The sequence below is a fragment of the Marmota marmota genome, unplaced genomic scaffold, assembly GCF_001458135.2.
Source record: "Marmota marmota marmota unplaced genomic scaffold, marMar, whole genome shotgun sequence".
Lineage (NCBI taxonomy): Eukaryota > Metazoa > Chordata > Mammalia > Rodentia > Sciuridae > Marmota > Marmota marmota.
The window spans coordinates 7,993,303-8,019,591 of record NW_026000051.1 but is presented as its reverse complement, the minus strand read 5'-3'; the positions used below and the strand labels follow the sequence as shown (position 1 = coordinate 8,019,591).

Below are 26,289 nucleotides of genomic sequence, written 5' to 3'. Positions count from 1 at the left end.
AGGTATGTGTCCTTTCAACCTTTTTTGTGTGTTTATATTCATGTTTATAATTTCTATATGGGATACTGTGTTTTTCCATTTGGGACACACATAATGTTATGGTTCAATGTATATACATCTTAGAACATGATTATGCTATATATACTGTTCTGTTTTTTCATTTCAAATACTTGAACATCTGTGAACACACGTACCTGTATTGTCCATTTTGTCTCATTATGGCATATTCAAAGCATACAAAAATCCATAAGGAATTTATATCTGTTAGCCTCATTCATTCTTATATTACCAACATGCCATTATTATTACTTGCTACCCAGCACCCCATTATTTGGATATGCCATAATTTATGTAACCAATTTCTTTTTTTTTTTTTTTTTTTTTTTTTTTTTTTTTTTTTTTTTTAAAAATTTTTTTAATATTTATTTTTTAGTTTTCGGCGGACACAACATCTTTGTTTGTATGTGGTGTTGAGGATCGAACCCGGGCCGCATGCATGCCAGGCCAGCGCGCTACCACTTGAGCCACATCCCCAGCCCCTATGTAACCAATTTCTGATCTCCAAACTTTAAATTATGTCTAGTTTTTCATAATTAGAAACAATCATCTGTTAAATAGTTACTAAAGGCCAGGTGGCTTGCTAAGTAATTTACATAAACTTTGCAACTAATTATCTCAGAAAACCCTTAGGAGAATATTAGTTTTGGAAACTGAGGCAAAGTGTTTAACTTGATCACAGATGATAATGCCTTTTTCATAGTTTCTTTGCCTCCATGATTCCCAGATTTTTTAGATAAGAGGAGGCAGACTGGAAGGAGCTCAGAGCAGACACAGGTCTGGGATCTAGAGCTCAGTGGATTTATGTACTAGGATTGGGGTAGCCCAATATACAGGGCAAGTCCACCAGGAGTTATTTTTTGGTCATTCACAGTTTTATAATTCTCATATTTCGATTTGAAATCACGGCCTACTTTGGAGAAGCATTCTTTCTTATCAGATGTGAATATAGGGCTAGAAAAGCTCTTCTCTGAGAAAACAAGGAGAATGGGTTGACTTTAAGTGACTTTTCAGTGATAACCCTACAATTTTTATTTTCCAAGATAATTCATTTCCTAACTTATATTTTCATAATTTCTCTAAAATCGTGGGCTAATCTGAGGACTAACCACATGTATCACATATGACACTGAAAAATTTTTTTACCTTTTCTTTCAGGGAATAAGTGTTATTTTTAATGTCGCCCTTGGATTATTAAAGGTACGTGTTTATTCATAAGATGAATTACCTGGCACACACCCTGGCTCTATTAGTCTTAGTCTCATTCTAAGTGGTTGCTGTGCTCTGATATTTTCACTGATGGTGAATATGCATAGGTGGCTAAACAAGAAGAAATATCTTCTGGGTATTTTTAAAATGCACGATTTTAAAAGCTTCCCAGGCATCTTCACAGCAAACCTTTTTATTCCGTGATTGTATTTTTTTCTGTCTTCAAGACTTCCAAGGATGACCTGCTATTGACAGACTTTGAAGGTGCCTTGAAGTTCTTCAGAGTTCAGCTTCCTAAAAGATACCGCTCAGAAGAAAATGCAAAAAAACTAATGGAATTAGCTTGTAACATGAAGGTAAAATAATTTTTGCACTAATTAAGAATCTTATGGGGCTGGGGTTGTGGCTCAGCGGTTGAGTACTTGCCTTGCATGTGTGAGGCACCGGGTTCAATCCTTAGCACCACATAAAAATAAATAACAAAATAAAGATATTGTGTCCACCTACAACTAAAAGAAATATTAAAAAAAAAAAAAAAAGACTTCTTTTGTTCAGTTAATTTTCTCACTTTTCCTGATGAAACTCTTTTAACATTTGTAACATGTATATCTCTTATTCCAAATGGTTGGTGGCATAATATTTGGGATTGCAGATCTTTCTAAATCCCAAATTCATTTGTTTATATATACCTTACCCACAGCCTGAAGGTCATTTTATGTAGTATTTTTAGTGCATCTGACTGATGCATCAGATGAGGTCAGGTGTGGTGGAGTTTTCCACTTGTAGCATCGTGTTGGTTCTCAGAAAGTTTCAGACTTTAGAGTATTTTTGATTAGGAATGAACAACCTATGATAAATAATGATGTTTTCTTTTGTATGACATCATGTTTTGCTTTCCAAATTCTTTCATATACAGTCGGTCCTTTGTATCCATGGGTTCCACATCTTTTAGTTCAGGCACAGATTGAGGATATTCAGAGGAAAAAAAAAAATAGGTCTGCACTGAATACATATAGGCTTTTTTCCTTGTCATTATTCCCTAAACAATACAGCATAATAACTATTTATATAGTATTTACATTGTATTAGGTATTACTAGTTATTTAGAGATGGCTTGATGTATATAGGAGGACATACATGGGTTATATGCAAATAATATGCCATTTTACAGAAGGAACTTGGGCATCCTCATATTTTGCTATCCAAGGGGGATCCTGGAACCAGTCTCCCAAGACACTGAAGGATGACTGTATATGACTGTATTATATAGTATATATAATGACTGTATTATATAGTCATTAAATTCAATCTCATTGCCCCACTTCCTGAATTCTAGGAATGATATTACCATCCCCATTTTGAAAAGAAACCAAAACACAGCAACAGTGGTAGCCCCTTTGACATACACCTAGTTAGTGGCAGAATTTAGCTTTCGTGATTTCTCTTGCATTGTCCTTTTACTTCCAGCATTTGTGGTTACGCTAGAAGTTCCCTAAATTCCCTAAAATGAAACTAATAATATGTGAGAATCCCCACTTGATTTTATTACTTCATATAGCTTTTATGACATGTTTAATTCTTTTAAGGTAAAAACATTATTGCCTTTTGCTCATGTGTTAATAAAGTTGTATTTTTTAAGAAAGAAAAAAATAATTGAAAGTTTAGTTTGGAATTTCAGGGTGTAGGCAGGGATAGAGTAAATTGTTATATTCAGATTTCTATAAGGTACATACATATGACATAATTGTACCCTCAAGTAGAACTAAGATTCATGTGTCAAGGCAGATGTGGGGGCAGCTTCACTATCTACAAAATAGAGCAGGGGTTTGGATTCAAGAGTTACTTCACCTCTGTGTAAGGTTTCATTTTCCCTTCAATAAAATAATATGGAACTGCTGGTTCTGATTAAGTATCAAATTGAGCTAATTCAGACTACCTTTATTCTTTGAACACAAAGAGGCTAGACAGAATACAACCCAAGAGATGTTCAAATACTTAAATGAACTTGGAGAAAAAAAAAAGGTAGATAGGCTTGGGGCTGTGGCTCAGTGGTAGAGCGCTCGCCTAGCACATGTGAGGTGCCGGGTTCGATCCTCAGCAGCACATAAAAGTAAATAAATAAAATAAAAGTATTGTGTCTGACTACAACTAAAAAAACAATTTAAAAAAAAAAAAGATAGATGGATGTACAGGGTGCCCAAAAGAAAGTAGCTCAAAACTAATGTGTGTAAATTCATATGTCAGCATCCCAAGGGAATATGGAACCGTGTTGTTAGGGTTTTAATGATCACACATACATAGTAGATATGACTTCAGGTCCTTAATAGGCATTTAAATCTGAGACCTCCACATAGGTGGGACTTTTTTCCTGGCCTGTTGAAGGGAGGATACAAAAACTCTACCTATTAACCCAAGAAACAATAGAAGGCATAATATAAAGTGACTGGAGAATTTGAAAACAAAAAGAAATAGAACTTCTGAAAATTCAAATTATCATTAAAGTTCCATTCAGATTAAAATTATACGTCACAGATATTATGGCTAACGTTTAATGATAGTTCACCATGCATCAGGTACTATGGCTAAGCTTGTGTGTGTGAGGTAAGGGTTAGCTACAATTTCATATATATATATTTTCTTTACAATGCCTGAAAAGAAATAATGGCTACTACTATCACTTCCTCTCTAGTTTTTCTAACAGGCATCAGACATTGTGCAGTAAAAAGTTTAAAGCAAATGGATTGCACAGAGCATAGGCCCAAATAAGTTCTGAGATTCAGAGTCACTCTTTCTACCTCAACCTGGCTCAGCACACAAGAAGGTGCCATCTCTTTTGCTCTTAATGTCTTCCCTCTAAAACCTTCTTTTTCAGTGTCCCCATCTTAGTTAGCGGTATCTGGTTGCTTAGGCCAAAAACCTCATTGTCGTCCTTGACTTCTCTTTCTCACACTTGACATCTTCACACTCCACATTAAAGTATATCCTGACACTCTGATCAGCCTTCATCATTAAGAGCCCAATCTCACTGTATTTCATTATTACCACCATTTCTTGTTTACATGGTGGGCCTCCTTGCTGACTTTTCTCTGTCCCTTTTTTTCCTTGCTTAAAACTTTCTAAAGGCTGTGTGTATGTGTGTGTGTGTGTATTAGTGATTGTAATCATAATAATGGGATTCATTAATCCACATATGTACATGTACATAACACAATTTGATTATTCTCATTTCCTAATACCTTCCCTTTGACTCCCCTCCTCCTTTCCCTGATCCACTTGCTCTAACTCTACTGATATCCCCTCTATTATAGTTGTTGTTACTACTAGTAGTTTAATTAGTGCATAATTATATGTATAATACTGTGGTATATTCATACATGGACATAGCATAATTTGGTAAATTTTGTTTCATGATACTTCCCCATCTCCCACCCCTTCCTCTACCCTATTGGTCTCCCTTCCATTTTCATAAGACCCCCCCCCCCTCTTTTTTTTTTTCCCTGATGGCTTCTTATTTTACAACAGAACTCACAGTTCCTTCCATGTCCTGCAAGTCCTGACAAAGTCACGTGCATGACCCGCAGGGTCTGGCCTGGGATCTCATGCTGCTTTCTCCATTTGCTCTTTTGACTTCAGATCCCCCTGGCCACCTCACTGTTTGGGGACATGCCAAGCTTGTTCTCCCCCTCTGGCCTTTACCCTGGCTTGTCACATTCTCCTAGCTGTCTGTGTGGACTGTCACCTCATCCAGTCTTCAGCTCAGATATCAGAAGCTTTCTGTAATCACAATATCAAAAGTAGCAGTCTCCCCAGCCCTTTATGCCCTTGTCTCATACCCTATCTGATTTTCTATCCCTAGAGTGGGGGCCCTGCAACAGAAGAGATTGCTGAATTCTTAGAACCAAGAACAGGGTCTGGCATGCAAATACTGATTGAATGAATGAATATGCTGTTGAATTTTTCTAAAGTGTTTTACAAGGAGGATTTAAGGTGAATTTGGGCAAAACTTTAAAAATAGCTTCTAGCTAGAGGCTTTAGTCTGGATTTTCATTAGCTTGAATCACTTTAATAGTATATAAATTCTTTATTTCCATAGTCCAGATAAAAGGTATCTGATATCTTTTTTTTTTTTTTTCTTCCCTTGTTGCACTTAGAATAAAGTAAAGCTAGCAAGGCTGTCTTCAGGGTGTCTTCATAGCACATACATTTTGTGCATAAACAAATAATTCCTTCTAGCCCTGGAGAACTTTGCATATTTGAGGTACACTTTGGATGATTTTCCCATATTTTAGACAAAATAAGAATTTTTTTCTTGAAATTCAGTCATAGCATGGAAAGCCTATAGATTCACCAAGACATGAGAGAATACCGGGAATTTAACCCAGGGGCGCTTAACTTCTGAACCACATCCCCAGCCCTTTTTGTTTGTTAGTTTGAGACAGGGTCTTGCTAAGTGGCTTAGGACCTCAATAAGTTGCTGAGGCTGGCTTTGAACTTGCAGTCTTCCTGCCTCAGCCTCCTGAGCTACTGGGATTATAGGCAGTAATCTTGGCTCCAATACCAAGAAATATTAAGGGAGATGGAGATAGTAGTTGAGCCAGTTATTGTCAAAGTGATAATTCACAGTGATTGTGTGCCAATTCAAAGTTAAAAAAGAATCACTGGCAAGTGCACTTCAATCTGTGCATGCTGTGGCATGCATGAGGTAGGAGGCCTCAGTTGGCACAGAATGCTCCAAATCATCTGTGGCTTGGAGCCCCCTTTAGACATGGAAAAGGCACTTCATGATTTGTGAATGGTTGGGAAGCTAACTTTTGAACTTCTGGCATGGAATTTGCAAAGGAAACTTTGGATGTGCAACTTGTTGATATCCTGTTCCATTATTTTTAAATTGTTGCTTGGTTTACTCAGTTGTATTCCCTGATTAAGGTGGGAATTAGGAGCACTTTGCTTCATGTGCCTAGGAAACGAATAGTTTACTTTTGTCATTGTTGTGTTTTAACATTGTGATCTTATTGCTGTAATTTCTGGTATTTGTGTAATTCTTACAAACATCTTCTTTCTTTCTCCCAGTATTCAATAAGTAGGGTGTACCAAGTGTGGAAACAGAAGCTTACGGAAGTCATGTAGCTTACTCAAATGGTACTGGCAGGACAGTGATAGGAACCTTAGTAGAACTTCTGATTCCACATTCCTAATGCTTTCTACTCCATTCTGCTGCCTCTTTTGCAAAAGTCTAAGAGAGTTAAATTTGGTGTGGCAATATCTGAAATGGCCACAAGATGGGTGTGTTGCTCAAAAAGACTTCATTCTCTGCCCACATCTCTTTCCTTTCTCTGTCAATCTGCATGCCTGACTTGGGCCTCTTTACTTTTTTTTTTTTTCCAGACCTTTTATTTCTCCCTTTCTCCTTCTTTCTCCTTAAAGTGTGAACTTATTATGGAATCTTTTCTTTCTTGAGGAGTTAAATTCCCTGTTCTTAAAATAAAACTTAATATACGTCAAGACTCACTTTGCTGTTTTTGTCAAGTGTGTTCTTTCCCTTTATGGGTCAGTGATGTGAGATAGAAAAATTGTTTCCTTCCACTGCTGATATAATATCCACGTCTACTTTAAATGTATTGTTCTAGATCATGAACAGCCCTGGGAGTTCCACAGTGCTTTCATACTCATAACTATGTCATGCATAGTTTGTTGGTGTGGGGGGGAAAGGTTGGTTGAAAAAAATAATCCTGTGTCTTAAAATTGGATTCAAGAAATTTGAAGCTTCCGCTCCTGTACTTGAGACCCAATGGCCTAGCCTGGGCATGGTGAGCTGCGCATGGGATAAAAACAAAAAAGATGCACCTGGACTTTCCCCAGAGACTTCTACGTTTTTTAAGTGTTGGGTGGAATTTGCATTCTCTGGCCACAGGCCACCCTTGCTTAGCGAAAGTAGAAATCAGACCTACCTTCCTCAGTGGACAACTTGTTACCTACTTTAAGGGTCTCCCAATGACAGCATCCATCATTCCTTAAGAAATCTGTGCCCAAACTTGTCTGACATCTGCCTTGTCAAGTGTTCATGATGCTGGTAGGCCCTGAGGGAGGTGAAGGTTTTGTGGTCAAGTTCCATGGCTTGCCCTGCTCCTGATCAATGGAGAACATGGAGAACTTTCTCTCTGACTGCCTGATCCATGATGGTTGCAGGTGTCCATTTCAAGTACACTAGACAAGCCAGGCAGGGGGGGTGAGGCTTTTGTTGAACTTGAATCAGAAGATGATGTAAAATTGGCCCTGAAAAAAGACAGGGAAATTATGGGACACCAGTACATTGAGATATTCAAGTCACATAGAACCAAGATGGATTGGGTGTTGAAGCAAAGTGGTCCATACAGTGCCAGCACTGCCAAAACTGCTTCGTGTGGCTTTAGGGACTCCTGTTTGGATGCACAAAGGAAGAAATTGTTCAGTTCTTCTCAGGGTTGGAAATTCTGCCAAACAATATCACATTGCCTGTGGACCCCAAGGGCAAGATTATAGGGGAGGCCTTTGTGCAGTTTACTCACAGGAATTGGCTAAAAAGGCTCTAGGGAAGCACGGGGAGAGAATAGGGCATAGGTACAATGAAGTAAGGAGGAATTTAGATCATAGTCTGATCCACCTCTGAAGTTCATGTCTGCAGTGGCCCTGTGACCAGCCTGGTACATCCTGGAGGTACATTGGCATTGTAAAGCAGGTGGGCCTGGAGAGGATGAGATCTAGTGCCTCTTGTGCAGGATATAGAGGCACTGAGTGATGGCTATGGCTTTACCATCAACCTGTTTGGGAGAGACCTCAGCTACTGTCTCTTGGGAATGTATGACCATAGATATGGAGTCGGTGAATTCATGGTGCAGAGGAAACAAATAGTTACTTTTATCATTGTTGTGTTTTAACATTGTGATCTTATTGTTGTAACTGTGTCCATTCAAGGGGGGGCTGCCCTACAAAGCGACTGAGAATAACATTTACATCTTCTCTCCACTCAACCCTCTGAGAGTCCACATTGAGATCGGCCCTGATGGTAGAATAACAGGCAAAATAGTTGTTGAGTTTGCCAATCATGAAGAAGCTGTAGCAGCTATGTCAAAAGACAGGGCCAACATGCAGCACAGGTATATAGAACTCTTCCTGAATTCAATGACAAGGGCCAGCAATGGGGCTTATTGCATCCAGGTGATGCAGGGCATGGGGGTATCAGCTGCCCAGGCCACTGATAGTGGCCTGGAGAGCCAATCAGTGAGTGGCTGTTATGGGGCTGGCTGTAACAGTCAGAACAGCATGCATGGATATGACTAGTTTTGTAGTAACATTTGATTTATTTCAATCAAATTTTCACAGGCAGTCAACAAGCAGTGAAAAGCAGTTTATAACTAGAGGAAGCTGTGGGGCTTATTTTGCACCATGAGTTGGTGAAATCTGGATTTAAAAATTACCTCTGCAGTGTTTTCTCATGCAAACTTTTCTTCTATCATGTGATATTAAGTAAACTAAAAATTACTTTCTTCAGTTTTTCTTGATTAACATTTTGGTAGTATTCTTCAGAGTGATGTTATCTGAGTTAAAGTAGTTTTAAGTATGTTGAATGTGGACTTTTACACAACACCACAGTGAACACATTGGGAAAGATGTACTTTTTTGGGAGAACTCAAAGGTGCTAGGTCCCTAATTCAAAGAGAAACATTTCTCATGTTCTGATTTTTTTTTCTTCTTTATTTAAAATTTTTAGATTAAGATCAAGCTTTTTAAAGTCAGCTTTGAGAACTAAGACACAATACTAATCTATAGGAATTGGTGAGGCCTTGACTTAAAGCTTTCTTGGTATTGTGATTTCCTTTTGGGTGTATTTTGCTAAGTGAAACTTGTTAAATTTTTGTTAACTAAATTTTTTTCTTAAAATAATGACTTTTTCACATACACAAAGAAATTTGAGAAGTGTTTTCTTTGTTCTATGTAAGGATTTTTGACAAGTCTTATGTGTGATAGTAGTTTAGAAGAGGCAAGAACTATATGCTGTAAGAGATGGCTCAGTGAGTTCCTTAAATCATACCTGAATAATGGGGCCTAATTTGTTTGTGTGTACTTGCTTAGAATTATGCCTGAGACAAAATGGAATTTCTGAACCATTGTCTCCTTCGAATTTGATATTTCAAAGAAAAAGTGAATGTACTAGATTGCAGACTACTTATAAGCAAAAAGTATACAAAAACCAAATAGCATTATCTCTAGATTAATGAAGTTTGTTGTTTGGAGAAGCAGAAAGATCTTTGGCATTTGTTAGTATTTGCCCTTAGGTCATATTTTTATTCGAGAGCTAAAAGCTATGCTAGTTTGAACTTCATTCTCTTTTCAGATCATTTGTGTGATTAGTAGTGTACATTAGGATCTTAAGCCCCATGAGGGCACTGACTTCTCAGTCTTATTTCTTGATGTGGTCATACAGTGAATTAATCCTTACAGTTACTATTGTGGTCCTTTTAGAGAGATGCTTAGAAAATTGAAGTAAATTTCAAAGAGTATTAGTAAGCAATGGAGTTGGGTTTGGATCCCAGGAAATTCAGACTCTACACTCAATGCATATATAGTCATTGTGCTTTGCCATAAATGAAGGATTGAACAAATGGAACAAAAACTGCTTTTGAATTGGCTCCCTTTTTTTATGTTGATCATGTAATCATGGGTAATTCAGTCTGTGTCAAAGTTGAAACTTACTCTGTACAGTGTAGCTAAATTCAGATGTCCTTTCAACTAGACCACACTACCATGTTGTTTCTTTGTTCATACCTTTTAACTAGGATTTTATGGGAATAGTTGAGTAGGTGCCCTCTTCTTTTTAACAGCCTAAATGTTGCCAGTTGATGCAAGGGCAGCAGTGATACTACCTTCTTTCTTTAATAAGCTGGTGTCCCTTGGTCCTTATCTTGGTCCTTACCTGTTGTGGCCTCCACTACTAATTTTCTTCTTGTATTTTAGAAAAACATTCTGATAATAGAATCAAAATGCCTTAATTCTGTTTTGTGATCTTTCAAAGAGTTTGAGTGTAAAAACAAATTTTAAAATGCCGAAATTAAATGAAATGTTTGTTCATTTCAAGCAGTTAAGAGTGCAGGCCATGGAGTTCCAAAGGGTTGGCTCCTATCCTGACTTTGCCTCTGTTGCATGACCCATGACCTGGGTAAGTTGCACAGCAGGGTTGTAGTGAGAGACAGAAGTCAACCTTCCCTCCCTCCAGTGAGTCACTGCTGCTCACATCCTTCAAACACCAATGGTCTTTTGGCTGTCCTGTTTTGACAACCTCTGATCAGGCATCCAGAGTACTGTCCTAAGTCAGTGGACTTTAAACAAGCATTGATGAATTTTCCTATGTAGCAGTACTTATAAGAAACAGATAATTATGGAATAAGAATCACCCTAGATTCGTATTCTTGTGCTAGTGTTGCCACTTAACACTGGGTCCTTGACTTTGAAGAAGTTATTTATCCAGATCTCTATTCCTTATCAGTAAAGTGGGGGAATAATCCCTGCTTTGAGAATTAAATAAAACAGAAGGTATAGAGACAAGTTGTTTTGAGAATTAAATAGAAGGTATAGAGACATTTTATTATCTTGAAAAATATTGCGTAAATCAGATTCTTTTAATTAGCAACTGAAAAAAGCACAATCCCTGCCCCAGCATTCTTAAGCAGGAAGGTGGGTATATGTCAGATTTATTTAGCTTCCTGTTAATCCTGCCACACAAAACACTCAGGATTTTCTAGTTGGGATCTCCAGACCTTTTCTTATTGAACCCTGCCATTCAGCCACACAACGTGTACAGCAACTAACATTCAACCTCCCTTTGCTGGACTCCCTATGACTCCAACCCTGCAGGGGTTCTGACCTTTTCAACACATGCTTAAGCCAGATCTGGAAATCAGCTCCTCTTCCAAAGGGCAGCCTATTTCTTGCTTTTCTTGTTAAATGGACCTTGTCTGAATGACTCACTGTTTGCAGCACATGTTCAAAGAATTGTTCCTTCTCTTGATATCAGGACAAGATGCCAGATAATAAGAACACCAACAAGTAATAACTACTATTTTATTGAAAAGACCTTGCTATTACTGTCTCTCTCACTACAAAAATACCAGGCAGTCTTCTGAGCACTGCATATACATTTTTGCATCATCTAATCTTCATAACAGTAGTTCTCATAAGGACCATTGATTTTTATGGAGTTGAGGCTGAGATTAGGCATCTTGCTTCAGTTGTACAGTTAGTCACTGGCAGAGCCAGGACTTGAGCCTTGGTCTGTCACCAGCACCAAGTTCAGCTCTTTTTCTTTTTCTTTTCTTTTTTTTCTTCTTCTTCTTTTTTTTTTTTTTGCAGGGGGTGGGGGGGTAGTAGTGGGATGGAACTAAGGGGCACTCAACTACTGAGCCACATCCCCAGCCCTATTTTGTATTTTATTTAGAGACAGGGTCTCACTAAGTTGCTTAGCACCTCAGTTTTGCTGAGGCTGGCTTTGGCCTGCAATCCTCCTATCTCAGCCTCCTGAGCCACTGGGATTACAGGCCATGCACCACCGTGCTCAGACCTAGTTCAGCTCTTAAGTGAACAGACTGTACCACCTTTCTTCCACACACACCAGTAGACACTTTCTTTTTCCATCCTTGGTGGCACTACCTTTTTCAGAGGCTGAACAGGGACCAGCTTCCCTAGGACAAGTAGCATATAGTTTAAGAGCACATTGTCAATTTCCTATGACAGATTTATGACCCATGAGTGACCAAAGGAGAGGTGTTCTAGGCTGAATTTGCACTTATACCAAAATATCAAACTGCCATGTACAAATCTCTACCTCCTAATTCAAGGTTTCTTAACCTGGGACCAAGGATTGACCTCAAGGGGCCCATTAGTCCTCAGAAATGGGATGTAGAACACTTTGTTGTGGGGAGGGAGGGAAGGTTGACTTCTGTGTTCAAAAAGTGAAGAGCCATGTGCTGAAGAGACTTTCAAAGTGGTGCTGTCTCTAACAATGTTAGGAGCCACTAGGCTAATTGTGCTGGGGTATAAAATTGGTTTACCCAAATTACAAATCCAGTCTTCTCCCAGGAATTTGTTAAGGTTCTTTTCCCTGTGAAGGTACATTTAAACAGAACAGGATTGAATTTCAAGTTTGATTTTTATTTGAGAGCAAAAGTATCTCTGTGTGAACCTATGGCTTCCAAAGCCTTCAGAAAGAAGTCAGCTAACAGTGGGTGTGACTCAGAGCTCGGAAGCTGAATCTACAGCTTTTCTTGTTTCCTTAACTCAGTTATAGTGTCATTTTTATAAGTAAGAGACAAAAATGAATCTTGGGCATTTTTTCCCCTACAATCCATTTATCTATTTACTCATGTATATTTATAGTACTGGGAATGGAATCCAGGGCCCTGCACATGCTGGGCAAGTGCTCCACCGCTCAGATACATCCCCAACCCTTTTTATTTCTTATTTTGAGACAGAGTTTGGCTAAATTTCCCAGGCTTGAACTTGAAAGCCTCCTGAATAGCTGGGGTTACAGGCCTGGCTGCTACACCTGACTGAATCTTGGAAGTTCTAAGAGTAGAGACTTTGTCTTTGTTCATTAAGTGCCTTCATGCTTACTATAGGACAGGCATTAGGAATTTCACAATGAATGAAGTTCCTGCCTTTGTGAAGTTTGCATATGGGAAGCTAGGTACATTTCATATTGCTAATACGTAGCAGTGAGCACTGCATGTGGTTGTCTCAACTAGTGGGAAATGTAAATGTCTCTACTGCACCCTTACTAGGTGGAAAGGAAGGCCTTCACTCTTTTACTTTTGATTTGTTTAACATCTGATTTCTGAGTCCCAACTGTGTTCCAAGCATTGAGCTAGGCACTGGAGGAGGTACAGCAGTTAGCAAAATAGAAGTAGTATATTTCCCTGTGGGAAGTAAGCACTTAAGTAATTGTGTACTGTGGAGAGGAATTCAGTTGATACTCTAAGAAGATATAACGAAAAGACCTGGCCTGGAGTGTGAGGGAAGGGTTCCAGAAGTGGTTTTGGATTCTGAACTGGAAGTTGAATAGGCGTGAGCCAGATACATCCCAGCAGAAGGAAGAGACTTGCACTGTACATCCACTCGGGTTACCATTTCCACTCAGAAGAATGGTCAGTGCAGAGAACAGGGGGTCCTTTCTCATTAATTTAGCAAGCATTTCTTGGCTCTTCCTGTGTACATGGTAAGAGACAAGTGAGATGGTTCTGGCCTGGAGAAGATATTGATAATGTGACAAGGAGACTGAGAGGTGCTGCTTTCTCCTGGCTGCAGCCTCATAAGGAGGCTTGAAATTTGAATTGTTGCTTCTGCTGCTGGCACTTCCTGGTCCGCATTCACAAGACAGGCATCTTTTTGACAGGGTCTGTGCCTCAGAAATAGCCTGAACCATTTGGTTCTGGTTTGCAACCACATGCTCCAAAAGTCAGCATCAGCTGTGAGTCTGTGAGAAGTCATGGTGTGTGTTTGTGTTGTTTTTAGTGGGAGTGAGGCTGGGAGGTTAGGCAGTGAGGCATTTGAGGGAGAAAGAATGAAACTGAAAATGAGTAAGGCTGGAGGATGAGAGATGCTGAGCTGGTAAAGAGGTCAGAATTCTGGACCAGCAAGCTCTGGAGAAGGTGGGAGAGCTTTGTGTATATCCATCCCTGAGAAGTGACCCCTGTGGACCAATTGAAGAAAGGGGAGGCCATTATTTAGAGAAAAGGGCAGGGCCTTTGTCTTAAAGAGCTCAGAACAATTGTGAGAATTTATTTTAAAATAGCATGTTTATTATTTCTTATAAAAATAATTTATGTTCAATGCAGAAAACATGGGAAAAGCAAAAAGAAATGCCCACATCCTATCACAAAAATGTAAGAACCAATCAGATGGTGTATGTAAAGGGTCTGGCATTTCCCAGGCACTCCTCAGCTTTTGAGTAAGAGTCAAGTCTTTCTGTGAGAATGAGGCAGTTTTAGTCAGGGATAATGAAATGTAAAAGATTATTTGGCAATTAGTCTTTTAAAATGTATGTTTGTGGGGGAAATGTTAATTCTTTATCCAAGCATAAGACTGCAAAGTTGAATTCTTGTTAAGGTTGGGAAATGTTTTATAGGATTTGGTGTCAGTTATTTTTTTAGAAAGTGCTGGGGAACACATAATACCCACCACCCTCCCTTCCCTTTTACCAAGACTGCGAAGAGCACTGAGAGGGAAGTGTTTGCTACCCACAAGCCTCATTTATTTTCTGTTCCCCTACTATCGATTTGTTAAGGTGGTTTATAAATTTTCTGATTACACAGATATATTATTTAGGTGCTTTTATTGTGAATCACTTAGGTACACAAAAAAAGTTTACCCCAATGTTGGCCTTAAACCACAAAGACCTGGGTTGAAAGATGTCACTGCCCAGCTTGTAGCTTACCGTAAGTGTTTGATAGGCATCTTTCTCCAGACTGCAGCCCGAGCATAGGGCTGTCTTCCTGGCCTCCTGCTCTCCTGCAGCAGGCACGTCCTCAGAGGAGAGCTCCAGTTGAGGAAGACCTGTGAGCCTCCAAACTAAAGAGGCATCCACAGTGCCAGTAGGAGTAAGAACACTGGGCTGCTTGAAGATGACAGAAATGGGGACAGAACAGGGAACTGGAGAAGCCACACGAACGTGCTACAAATCTGGACCCATCTCATCCCCTTTGAAGTCTCTGTTTTTAATCTGTAGAAAAAAAAAAAAGTTGAGCTAGACTAGCTTCTGGTTCCTGGACCTGGGAGCCAACAGCAGATCAACTGTTCATTGCTAACAACTGAAGCTTTGAGAAGGGAAAAATGTTGGCTTTACAGTCATTCTTTAAACTCTACATGCCTGTTATCACTTTTCTATTTGTTATATCTCATAATTTTAAAAATATATAATTTAAAAAACACCATATGAAATGGATAGTAGTTTAAAAGAGGGAATCAAACAAAAGAGAATTGCAAATCATGATAGGTTAACATGGATAATTCAGAAAGAAAAAAAAAAATTGCATCTGGACTGGAGAAAGAGAGGGGGCCAACCAGTAAAAAAAAGAGGGAAGCTGATAGGAAGTAGGAGAGCCAAGAAAATAGAAAAAGAGAGACAAGTTTCCTAGAAGGAAAAGGAGTGTTTGTCGCATTGAAGCATGAAAATCCAGGAGTTGCAAAGTTCGAGCAGGGGAGCGGTAGGACCCACTAGGATGGAGTGAGAAAGAACCGCCTTTCTCCTGAGCACTCAGCAGAAGCCTGATTGAGAGACAGTAGGTAAGGAGGTTGTGAAGCTGTGGAGTGGAAGATACAAGCCTGTGGTTGGTAAGAAAAGGCTTGAGAGAAAGAGGACAAGAGTTGGATGGGGAAAAGGGCTTCTCAGTGCAGTGGCCCACAGGTTGATGTGCTTAAAGTCAAAGGGAATTGTGCCTCTTTGGAAGTAGCACAGAAGGAGCTGGTAGACAGGAAAAGGGATGGACAAGTGGAAGGAGAATGAAGGGGCTGCAGCTTGGACTTCAAATGGAGTTCAACATCCTGGCCTCAAATTCCAGATCTGCCACTCCCTTGTTGAGTGACCTTGGTCAAGTTGTATAACTTCCATATGGCTCAATTTCCTGCCTATATATGAGGATAATTCTATAACTCCTTGTTATAGAATTTAGCAACGCTGTTTGTATGTACTAAATAAAATGGTAGTTTATTATTATTATTATTATTACTAGAGGCAACTAGAACCCAGAACTCTGAAGGGGCCATCTGTACAGTGTTTATTTGAATACTTGTCAGTGAAGACCTTAGGAACCAAATATCCCCAACAGGGTTCTGGGCTGCAAAGTTGAATTCTTGTTAAGGTTTGGGCGTTTACTGGGTTTCACTTTTCCTGCTGTGATGATATCCAAAATGGGAAACACCACTTCTGTAGTATCTGGAGTCACCCAGTTTGAGTGGAGAGTTAGTCTTTATCACAGGTACTGAAACATCACCATGTTCTGATTCTTCTTAATTTGTGCTGTGGTTTATTCTACAGATTGGTCAGAAGAAGCTGAAAAAATATGAAAAAGAATATCACAACATGAGAGAACAGCAGGCCCAACGAGAAGACCCCATTGAGCGATTTGAGGTTTGTTTGCTTATGAGCTAGATGAAGTAAGAACTTTTGACTTTTCATGTCAGATACTTTTTAAAATTCAGTTCCACTGTTTCTGAACTCAAGTTGCAGTTTGAGTTTGCAAATGAGAAAGCAAGATCTGTTTTGCTCTAAACCAACTGCCTAGTTTGTTGCAATTCAGTGGCCTTTCATCAGAGTTAATAAGAAATAGCTGCTTGACAAGGTCACTGGAATCTGTTAAGTATTAATTTGTGGAGATAGAAAATAGGAGATTGTTTATTTGGAGACACATTAGGACCAGCCACATCTCTTTATTATTTCCATAGGACTCAGAAATTCATTTTGAGGTTTAGCTCTGAGAAATTGTGGTTTCTGTTTGGTTTTGTTGTGTGTATAACTGGTTTCTCTCTGCCCTTCAGCGGGAGAATAGGCGGCTACAAGAAGCTAACATGAGGTTGGAACAGGAAAACGATGACCTGGCTCATGAGCTGGTGACTAGCAAGATTGCTCTGCGGAAGGACCTGGATAATGTAAGTGTGACAGGTCTGAAGGGAAAGATCACACAGAGATACTTCTCTTCAGCGACTGGAATCCTTGAAGTTCATTGCTTAATCTCCAGTTACCTGCAGAGCTTCTGATAACAGCTTGCTAGTTGGTTGTGCGTCACTCCTTCCCCAGGGTATCCTGGTTGTCCCCTAAGCCTCCTCACCATATTCCTCTCTTCCTGTACACAGCTCCTAGGCATCCTGGGATTAAGATACCTTTTGACTGATTCTGAGGCTATCCACATAACTTCCCCCCACCCCAAGACAAGAAATGATTTTGTTATCTGGTGTATTTTGTACCAATTGAATAACCATTGCTGATTGGAATACAGTTCAGTGCCTGAACAATGTGTAATCAGTAGTTTACACCCTGCCCCTGTTCTCTTCTCCTTTGCTTCTCCTAACCTGAAAAATTTGAGATGATTGTTTTTCCTGGCAGGGTGCTTTTCTATTTTCTTATATTGCAAGCTTCCCTTGGATAAAGCACAGGTTCTCATTCATGGCTTAATTCAGGCTTAGCAAAACTTTTTTTTCTAGAAAGGGATAGATTGTAAGTATTTAAGGTTTTGTGGACCATATGGTCTCTGTTGCTACTACTTAGAATTATGACATCAGTGTAAAAGCAACCACAAACAAGATGGAAATGAATCAACATGGCTCTTTTCTAGTAAAAGTTTATTTACAGAAATACGTGATAGGGGCCAGTGAAGTGGCTCAGTGATAGAGCACTCTCCTGGCATGAGGCACTGGGCTTGATCCACAGCACCACACTAAAAAATTAATTAATTAATTAATTAATTAATTAATGGTATTTAAAAATAGGCAATGGACTTGATTTGACCTTGGGCTGTAGTCTGTTGGCTTCTACCTTTGATTTCCTTACCAGGCTCCTGGAATTACTGTTCTGCTTGTTGGTTTCTTAGGGATAGGGATAGGTTCAGGCTGCTGAGTGTTTACTGGGGTTTCACTTTCCATATGTTGACTCTGTAGAGTCCATGAACTTCAGGAGGTTCTTGACATCCACCAAAAGTATATGAAATCTTATGTATTAGAGTGTAGATGACACTAGTAATAACACTTGAAACCTGACCCTGAACAGTGTGAAACCTTTTTCAAGGTGTCTTTATCCTGATAAAGTAGTCAAAAGAACTAAGTCATATACCTGACATCAGAAATGAACAATAATAATAGATGTTCCCTTTTAGTGAGGATCTGTGCTGCCAGGCACCATTTATTTATAAGTACTTCACTAAACTCTGATACCTCTTCTCCTTGCCTCAGCCTTTTAAGGATAGTAACATTGGCTCCATTAATGGATGGGAATTTTTTGTTAAGTCATAAAGCTTGATACTTGAAGCACCCAGAAAGAAGCAGAGCTGAGTCTAACTGAGGCCCATCTAATTGGAATGCCAGGCCTCTTCCTGTGATACCACCTGTCCCCATAATAAGTAGGAGAAAGGAGCTATGACTAATGATTCTGACACATTGACAAGCGCTAGGCCTTTCACTGAGTGCTTTATATACACCTTCTTGCTGAATCCTCAAACAGCCCAGATTGTAGAAGGGGTATCCTGATGCCTGTTTTACTGATCAGGAAACTGAGGCAAAAATGAATTAAATATCTTACACACAGTCACCCACCTAGTCAGAGGCAGAGCCCTCAGATTGAAACCTAGAGAGAGCTCCCAGTCCTCAGCAGGCCCAGCAGCCTCCTCCAGCGCCTACAGGGTCAGGAGACATTCCTTTCTAAGTTAGTCATCTCTCTGGATTGTTTGGAACCATCACCAAAAATCAGCTCAGTTCTTCCTGTCACCACAGTGAGAATTGTGGGTCCACTCACCTTTCTTTTGACTTCAGGGTCTCAGGTTTTCAAAAGAACTTCATTCCTTTCAACTTTCCCCTTCCTGCATCCCAGAAAAAAAAAGCGATAGCAAGGCTTACACAATCTCCAGAAGCCTCTGTGTATTTCAGTTGATTTTATATCACTTTTGTTACTCATCACCTGTCACTTTTGCTGTTCTTCACACAACAGTTGTGGAGAGATTCCACGTCAGCCCTTTAATCCCTAAGTAACTTCAGTCAGGATTTCTCCCCTGTGCAGTGGGAATGATGGCTAGAACTGACCCTGGTGCTGAAAGAATTGAGAGGGAATCTACAGAAGGTCCCAGGCAGAGGGTTGACAGGACTGTGTCCCAATCCCCCCCTGGTGTGGTTCTTCCTCTGCCTTAAAACAGAATGACATGAGATCAAAGGAAACCAACTCAGGAGCCCACCTGCTTACTAGTTCTGTGACCTTGAACACGTTGCTCAACTTTGTCCATTAAGTTACCTTGACCCCTTTATCAAAAATCAGTTGATGCTGTGTGCAGATTTACTTCTTAATTCTCTTTTCTGCTTCATTGATCTGTATGGCTGTCCTTATGCCAGTACCACTCTGTGGCTTTATAATAAATGTTAAAATTGGGTCCTGTGAGTCCTCCAACCTTGATGTTTTTGAAAGTCACTTGGTGTTTCTTTATAGAGATTAGAATTAACTTGTCAGTTTCTAGAAATAAAAGCCGTCTGAGATTTTTAGTGGGATTTCATTGAATCTATGAATCAGTTTTTCTGAGAATTGACATTTGAACAATGATTGAGCCATCCAGTTCATGAGCATGTTGTAATTTTCACTGAATAAGGTGTTTTTCATAGCAGTGCTTTTTAGTTGTCAGTTTTGTAAGACTTAAACCTGTTTTAATCTATTATCAGTGGTGGTGTTTTCTTAATTACATTTTCCAATTGTTGCTAGTCTGTAGAAGTACAGCTGATTTTTTCTTTTCAGGGGGCAGGTACCAGGGGTTGAACTTAGGGCACTTGACCACTGAGCCACATCCCAGCCCTATTTTGTATTTTATTTTGGGACAGGGTCTCACTGAGTTGTGTAGTGCCTTACTTTTGCTGAGGCTGGCTTTGAACTTGTGATCCTCCTGCCTCAGCCTGCTCAGCGGGTGGGATTACAGGCGTGCGCTATAGCGCCCAGCCAGTACAACTGATTTTTTTTTTTTTAATTTTTCTAGTTGTTGATGGACCTTTATTTTATTCACTTATTTATTTGCAGTGCTGAGAATTGAACCCAGTGCCTCACACGTGTGAAGTAAGCACTCTACCACTGAGCCACATCCCAGCCCTGCAACTGATTTTTGACCTTGCTGAAATCACTTCTTAATCTAGTAGTGCTTCTTCCCCCCACCACTTAGGTTTTCCCCCAACACAATCATGTCATCACCAAATAAAGACAGTTTCACTTCCTTTCCAGCTGTTCTTTCCTCACTGCCCTTACTGGGATCTTCAGAGCACTGTTGCATGGAGAAAGTAGATGTCATTGCCTTCTTCCAGATATTGGCGATGGGTTTTGCACAGAGCAGGCTGAGAAAGTTCTCCTCTGTTCCTCTTTGCTGAGAGTTTTTGTCATGATGAATGATGAACTTTGTCAGATGCTTTTCCTACATCTGTAGAAGTTACTTGTTGCTTAGTTTTTCTCCTTAATTTTATTAATATGGTGAAGTAAATTAAAGTGTAAACCACCCAAACAATCCTAGGATAAGCCCAGTTGGAGTTTCTATTTTTTTAATTAAACATTTTCATTTTTATTAGTGTTATGTGCATCAGGAGTGTTTGGAATTTTCTGTAATGTTTTTGTCTAGTTTTGCTCTCAAAGAATGAACTAGGCTTGAAGTGTTCCTTCCTGTTTTCTTAAGGACTCTACAAAGGATTGTTCTTTGATTAAATAGTTCCCTATTGAAGTCATGTGGGCCTGGAATTGGCTTTATAGAAACCTGTTTAACTGTGAATTCAATTTCTTTTTAGATAATAAAGCTACCCAGATTTTCTGGTTCTTCAGTGCTCATTTTTATGGTTTGTCTTTCAAGTAATTTATCCATTTCATCGTAGTTGTCAAGTACAGTGATATAAACTTTTTATTTCCTTCTTTGAGTATTTGTAGAGTCTGAAGCGATGTCCCTCTTTTATTCCTGATATTGGGTAACTTATGTTTTTTTCCTGAATCTAACTAGAAGTTTTATCAGTTGGATCGATCTTTTCAAAAGTCAGCTTTTAGTTTCATTGATTTTTCTCTAGTGTTTGTCATTGATTTCTGCTTTTTATTTTTTCCTTCTATTTTTGTTAGGTTAATTTACATTTTTTCTAGCTTCTCAAAGAGGAAGGTTGAAAATTCCATTTCTTCTTCACAAAAGAACCTTTCTTTTCTGAAGTAAGCACTCAAAAGTTAGTTATCTCCATGTAAGCACAATTTCCCTCCATATTCACTGCATTGTGTGTTGTATTTTTATTTTCATTTAGTTCTTGTGATTTTTGTCTTTGACCTAGACAAGTGAAATAATGTGTATTTATTTTCTAATTTAGTTCTCTGGTTTTCGGAGGACATGCTCCATTTGAACGAATTCTCATGGCTCACCACTCTGCATGTGGAGAGTGGGTCCTGTTGCTGTGGGTCAGCTGCTCTGTGTCAGTCAGGCAAGATGGTTGAAGACTACATTTAAGCCTTCTGTAGATTCAGTGATTTTTCTCCCCGCGTGTCTTGTTACTGACTGAGAGAGCAGGGTGGAAAGTCCCCTTTCTCTATTTATGCATTTATCTATTTCTCCTTTCAATTATGTGGGGTTTCATTTCACATCATTTGAACTTCAACATAAATTTTAGATTGCTATGCCTTCTCCATGTAGTGACTCTTGTATCATTAGGACCCTCTTTGTCTCTGGTAATACTCACCGTTCTGAAACCTACTGTATCTGGCAGGTATACAACCGTTCTAACTTCTGTGGCATTGCACTATATATCTTTTTCCATCCTTATATTTTTAACATCTTTGTCTTTATATTTGAAATGAGTTTTTGTGTATAGGAATTTGTTTTCTGTTTGTCCTACTTGCTTTTTTTCTCTCTTTTTGCTTTAATTATGTGTTTACAAAATTTTGGATTTTCTACAGTTTTCTGTACTGTTGCATGACTTTCTCTTCTCCAGAGCTCTGCTTCACAACTCCAAGCCACCTCAGCCATCCCCTCCACAGCGTGCTGACCTTCTGAGGCCCTTACACTCTTCTTGGAACCCAGGCAGAAGCCAGAGTGGGAGTAGTACACACGTTTCGTTTTTTTCTCCTAAGAACCACAGTTCTGCATTTATTGTTTTCAGCATCTGAAAACAGTTGCTTCATATATTTTGCCCAGTTTCCTGTTGATGATGGGAGGATAAATCTGATCCCTATTAATCCTAGACTAGAAGTCTTTATCTGTGTTTATGACTCAGATGTTCTCATTTGCTCATGAGTGTGGTGCTATCAGAAGATGCTGATTAGATCAGTAGCTTCTCTGCACCTTCCAAATGGCACAGTGCTGAGAGGCAGCTCTGGGAGTGCTGGGACAGATGCTGGGCCCAGAGTCTGGTGAATTGGAGGCAGGAGCTGTGCCAGGTGGGCCCTGAGAACCTAGCAGAACCTCCTCACCTTTCTTCTTCAGGGTGGGCACTCCTGAGTTAGAAGACCCAGTTCACCTGGTGCTTCTGTCCCTCCCAGAGTCCCAGTAGTGATCATCGTCTCTGGCAGTGGACACAGGAGAAAACCTCAGTGCACAGCCCAGGTGCTCCACCATGGTGCATGAGATGTTAACTGAGTCTAAAGCAGAAATTATAGGTTACTTTGATTAAAATGGAATAAAAATCTTTAATTAGTCTTCATTCTACTTACTAGTTGTTTCCCCTGCTGCTTGAGTCTCCTCATTTCCCCCTTTGATTGTGAATTGGGCTTGAGCTAGAGAAGGAGATGGCAAGCTATCCCCAGAAAGGGCAGCTCTTAACTCTGGTATTCCATTTAATTATGTTCCTGTCAAGTTTGCCAGACATAGTGAACTTTTGAATTTGCATGTCATGCTAATTCTCAGTTCCTATCTAAGGTCCCAGTTTTCTGGAAATCTGTTCAAGTTCAAGGAAGCCTCCCTCCACTGCCAAGGGAGGAAGCCTGTGGAGCGAAGACCCTCTCATCTAGATCTTGACCTTGTTCTAGCATGGTTTAGGGGGTCATTCTTCAGTTTTCCTGGGAGGGACCAGTGTCAGGAGCTCAGACATCAGACACAGGGATATGATTTTTCAATGGATGCCCACCAGATGTTTGCATGTATTAGAAAAAAGGACTGGGGTGAAATGTGGTCATTGAAAGTAAGAAAAAAGAAAGTGCCAGGAAAGAGGCAACCTCCTGTATGGGGCGACCTTAACAGCAAAATGCAGAACTTACTGGATGAAGCACAGGAAATACAGACAATTTGGAAGAAGAAAACCAGAGTGTATTATTATTGTTCAAAACAATGACAGCCAGGCATCGTGGCACATACCTGTAATCCCGGCAATTTTGGGAGGCTGAGGCAGGAAGATCGCAGGTCTGAGGCCAGCCTGGGCAACTTAGAGAGACCCTAAGCAACTTAGACCCTGTCTCAAAATTTTTCAAATAAGAAGGGCTGGAGATTGGCTTAATGGTAAAGCATCCCTGGGTTTAAACCCATGTACCACAAAAAAATTTTAAAATGATGCCAGTGTGGTTCAGGGGGCTGAGGCGGGAAGATCACAAATTCAAAGCCAGCCTCGGCAACTTAGCAAGACCCTGCCTCAAAATTAAAAATAAAAAGTGCTGAGAATGGTGGGATGTGGCTCAATGGTTAAGTGACCCTGGATTCAGTCCCCAGTACCAGAAAAAGAAAAAGATGACAGGGATCTTTTATTATTGAGAGTTCACTTATTCTAGGCACTGTGCTGAATACTTTTAATGCTTTGTCTCTCAGAGAACCCGAAGTTTATAGAGTTCTCCGTGGCGTGTCTGGCACTTCGTCAGTGAACAATGGCAGTTGAGCCAGCCTGTTTGCTACCCAAAGATGCACTCCTGGCCCATATGCACTCCCCGTGGGAGGCTGGCCCACCATTGTACATGAGCTGAGGCTCACTGTGACAGTGGGCATGTGGTTTCCCCTATGTGGATCAGTTTCCCTGTCTTAAAATGGGATTGTGCTCAGTAATTTAAGCCCTCTTCAGTGCTTAGTTCTCTCCGTGACAGCACATCTTAAATATCACAGGCGGAAGAAAAGGCTGATGCACTGAATAAGGAGCTACTGATGACTAAACAGAAGTTGATTGATGCAGAAGACGAGAAGAGACGGTTGGAAGAGGAGTCTGCTCAGGTGAGGGGAGCTTTGCCTGCCATGCTGCTCCGTGCCTGCCCTGCTGGAGAGGTGGGAGTTCAGGAGAACCTGGAGATAGCTGACTTTAGGTTCTCTCCAAAGGGCTTTTTTATTTAGTCTGTGAAGTGTAATGGTTCTTACAGTTGAGGAGGTGACAGTGGGTCAAAGCCTGTCCTTTGTTGGGTTCAGAAAAATTCCTGTGCATCAGCACAGGAGTGTCACAGAAGAGGAAATGTCTGGCTTTTCTGTTCCTTGTCCTCTGAGGTCTCCCTCAGTGTTCCAGTTACTAGGACACACAGCCGTAGTCACTGGATGAGCTGTGGGTGCCATGTGCCTTGGAGCTAGCCCCTGCCCTCTCTCCCCACAATCCTCAGGGGTACACCCTGCCCATGGCAGGTGGGACTGACTGGGCTGAATGTGACAAAGGCTCTCTGAGTTAACAGCAAGGCGCTAGGAGAGCTGCAGCGTTGTAGTAGCTTGTTTCTGTGTTTGGTTTGTGCTCCTCCTAAGCTAAGGTGACACTCAGCTTGGGGGTAGCACCAGCAGGAAGGACTTCAACAAAAGCCCCAGTTGCAAGTGGGGTTTGGCATTTTGGGAAGTTTGTCCCTCTCCCAACATCAAGAACAATGGATTGAGGACAGAGAAAGAAGGTGTGGGAATTCAAGCCCCTCCTGAGTTGATCGAGGTACTTTTTGGAAGGCCCAGCACTAAGCAGTTAGTTATTTCTTTTAAAACATCCATTTTTGTTTTCTTATGTGTTCAGTTAAAGGAAATGTGCCGTCGGGAACTTGACAAGGCAGAATCTGAGATTAAAAAAAACAGTTCTATCATCGGTGACTACAAGCAGGTGGGTCCCTATACCTTGGCTGTGTACCCTCCCTTTGCTCTCCCCTTAATGTCAATTGTAAAATAAGAAAAATAATCCCTGTCTCAAAGTGCTGTTATGAGGATTCAGAGAAATAGACTCGTAGAATACCTGGCATGGTGCCCAGCATATAGTAGGTACTTAATAAATTAAAACCACTGTATGTTTCGGGGCATTTCAGACTAAGATTATGGACTTAGTTTTACTTGTGGTTGGAAACCAGTTCTCTCTGGTTGAGTTTTGAACCATCACTGCATTAAGCTTGCTCCTTCCTATGCCAGGATTTCATGTCTGCAAATGTTCCAAAACCACTGACTTGAGTACATCTGCAGATTCCTGCAAGCCCTGGTGATGCAAAGGGGGCACAGCTGGAGAAGCTTCTGCTAGTCTTTCAACTTCACACCCCTCCTGATACAGCCTGTTCAGTGCTGTGTTAGTTCCATTTGGCATATTCCAACTGCCCATTGTACAATGTACACCAAGGCCAAACTATACATGACTGCATTGCTCCAAAGATTACTGTTTTCTCTTTGTTTCTTCAGATCTGTTCTCAGTTGAGTGAAAGACTGGAGAAGCAGCAGACCGCTAATAAAGTGGAAATTGAGAAAATTCGGGTAAGACTTCCTTTACCAAAGAAATTGTACACGACCTAGTTCATTTTATAGCTTTATTCAGCACAGCAGGTTTTATGAGGCGCATTGAACTACTAAGTGTGAGAAGCTGAGGAATAGACGCAGTCCCTGTCACAGCCTGGCTCGGTGTTTATCAACTGATATTTTGCCTGTTTCTCTGGAAGGGAGGATAGATGGGACCCAGGGAGTCTGGCTCTATGTCTCAAACTACAAGTGCCCCAGGATTTCCAAATGTCATTGGGAGGACAGTGGGCAGGGTGCGGAGGTCAGGATCATGTGCTGACCCTCCTCCTCCACCAGTTTCTGTGGAGATCCTCCCCTCCTTTCTGCTGAAGCAGATGTAAATTATCAGGAAGACTTTAATTTTTTAATATTTTATTGCCAAGATAGGGAGATTTTATCACTTGATACTTTCTTTAAGCTATATCTGTGTTAGAGTTTTTTGTCAGATTTAACAAGGTGAGTGATAAAGATGCTGTACTAACATGTACAGCTCAATGGACAGTAAAGTTTTGTGCCCGTAGCCATGTTTGCAAAAATCACCATGACATCCAGAGGTGGCATCAGCCTGCATCGTTAACTATTGTTTAACCAAAAGCGTCTATTTTTAAAATACCATTTATAT

General features: G+C 40.3%; 1 protein-coding gene and 1 pseudogene across 11 annotated transcripts in view; both read left to right on the top strand.

Annotated features, from left to right (window-relative positions):
- The window catches only part of Rabgap1 (RAB GTPase activating protein 1), a 162,373-nt gene that overhangs the window by 132,336 nt on the left and 3,748 nt on the right, over window positions 1–26,289 (top strand). For all 11 annotated transcript variants that reach the window (XM_015497611.2, XM_048813108.1, XM_048813107.1 and 8 more), the window contains 7 exons: window positions 1,216–1,257; window positions 1,494–1,622; window positions 16,328–16,420; window positions 16,828–16,938; window positions 24,063–24,167; window positions 24,931–25,014; window positions 25,575–25,646. In XM_015497611.2, coding sequence (XP_015353097.1) covers window positions 1,216–1,257; window positions 1,494–1,622; window positions 16,328–16,420; window positions 16,828–16,938; window positions 24,063–24,167; window positions 24,931–25,014; window positions 25,575–25,646 — 636 coding nt within the window. The remainder of the gene's footprint in view (window positions 1–1,215; window positions 1,258–1,493; window positions 1,623–16,327; window positions 16,421–16,827; window positions 16,939–24,062; window positions 24,168–24,930; window positions 25,015–25,574; window positions 25,647–26,289) is intronic.
- Window positions 7,328–9,199, top strand: LOC107152108 (annotated as a pseudogene).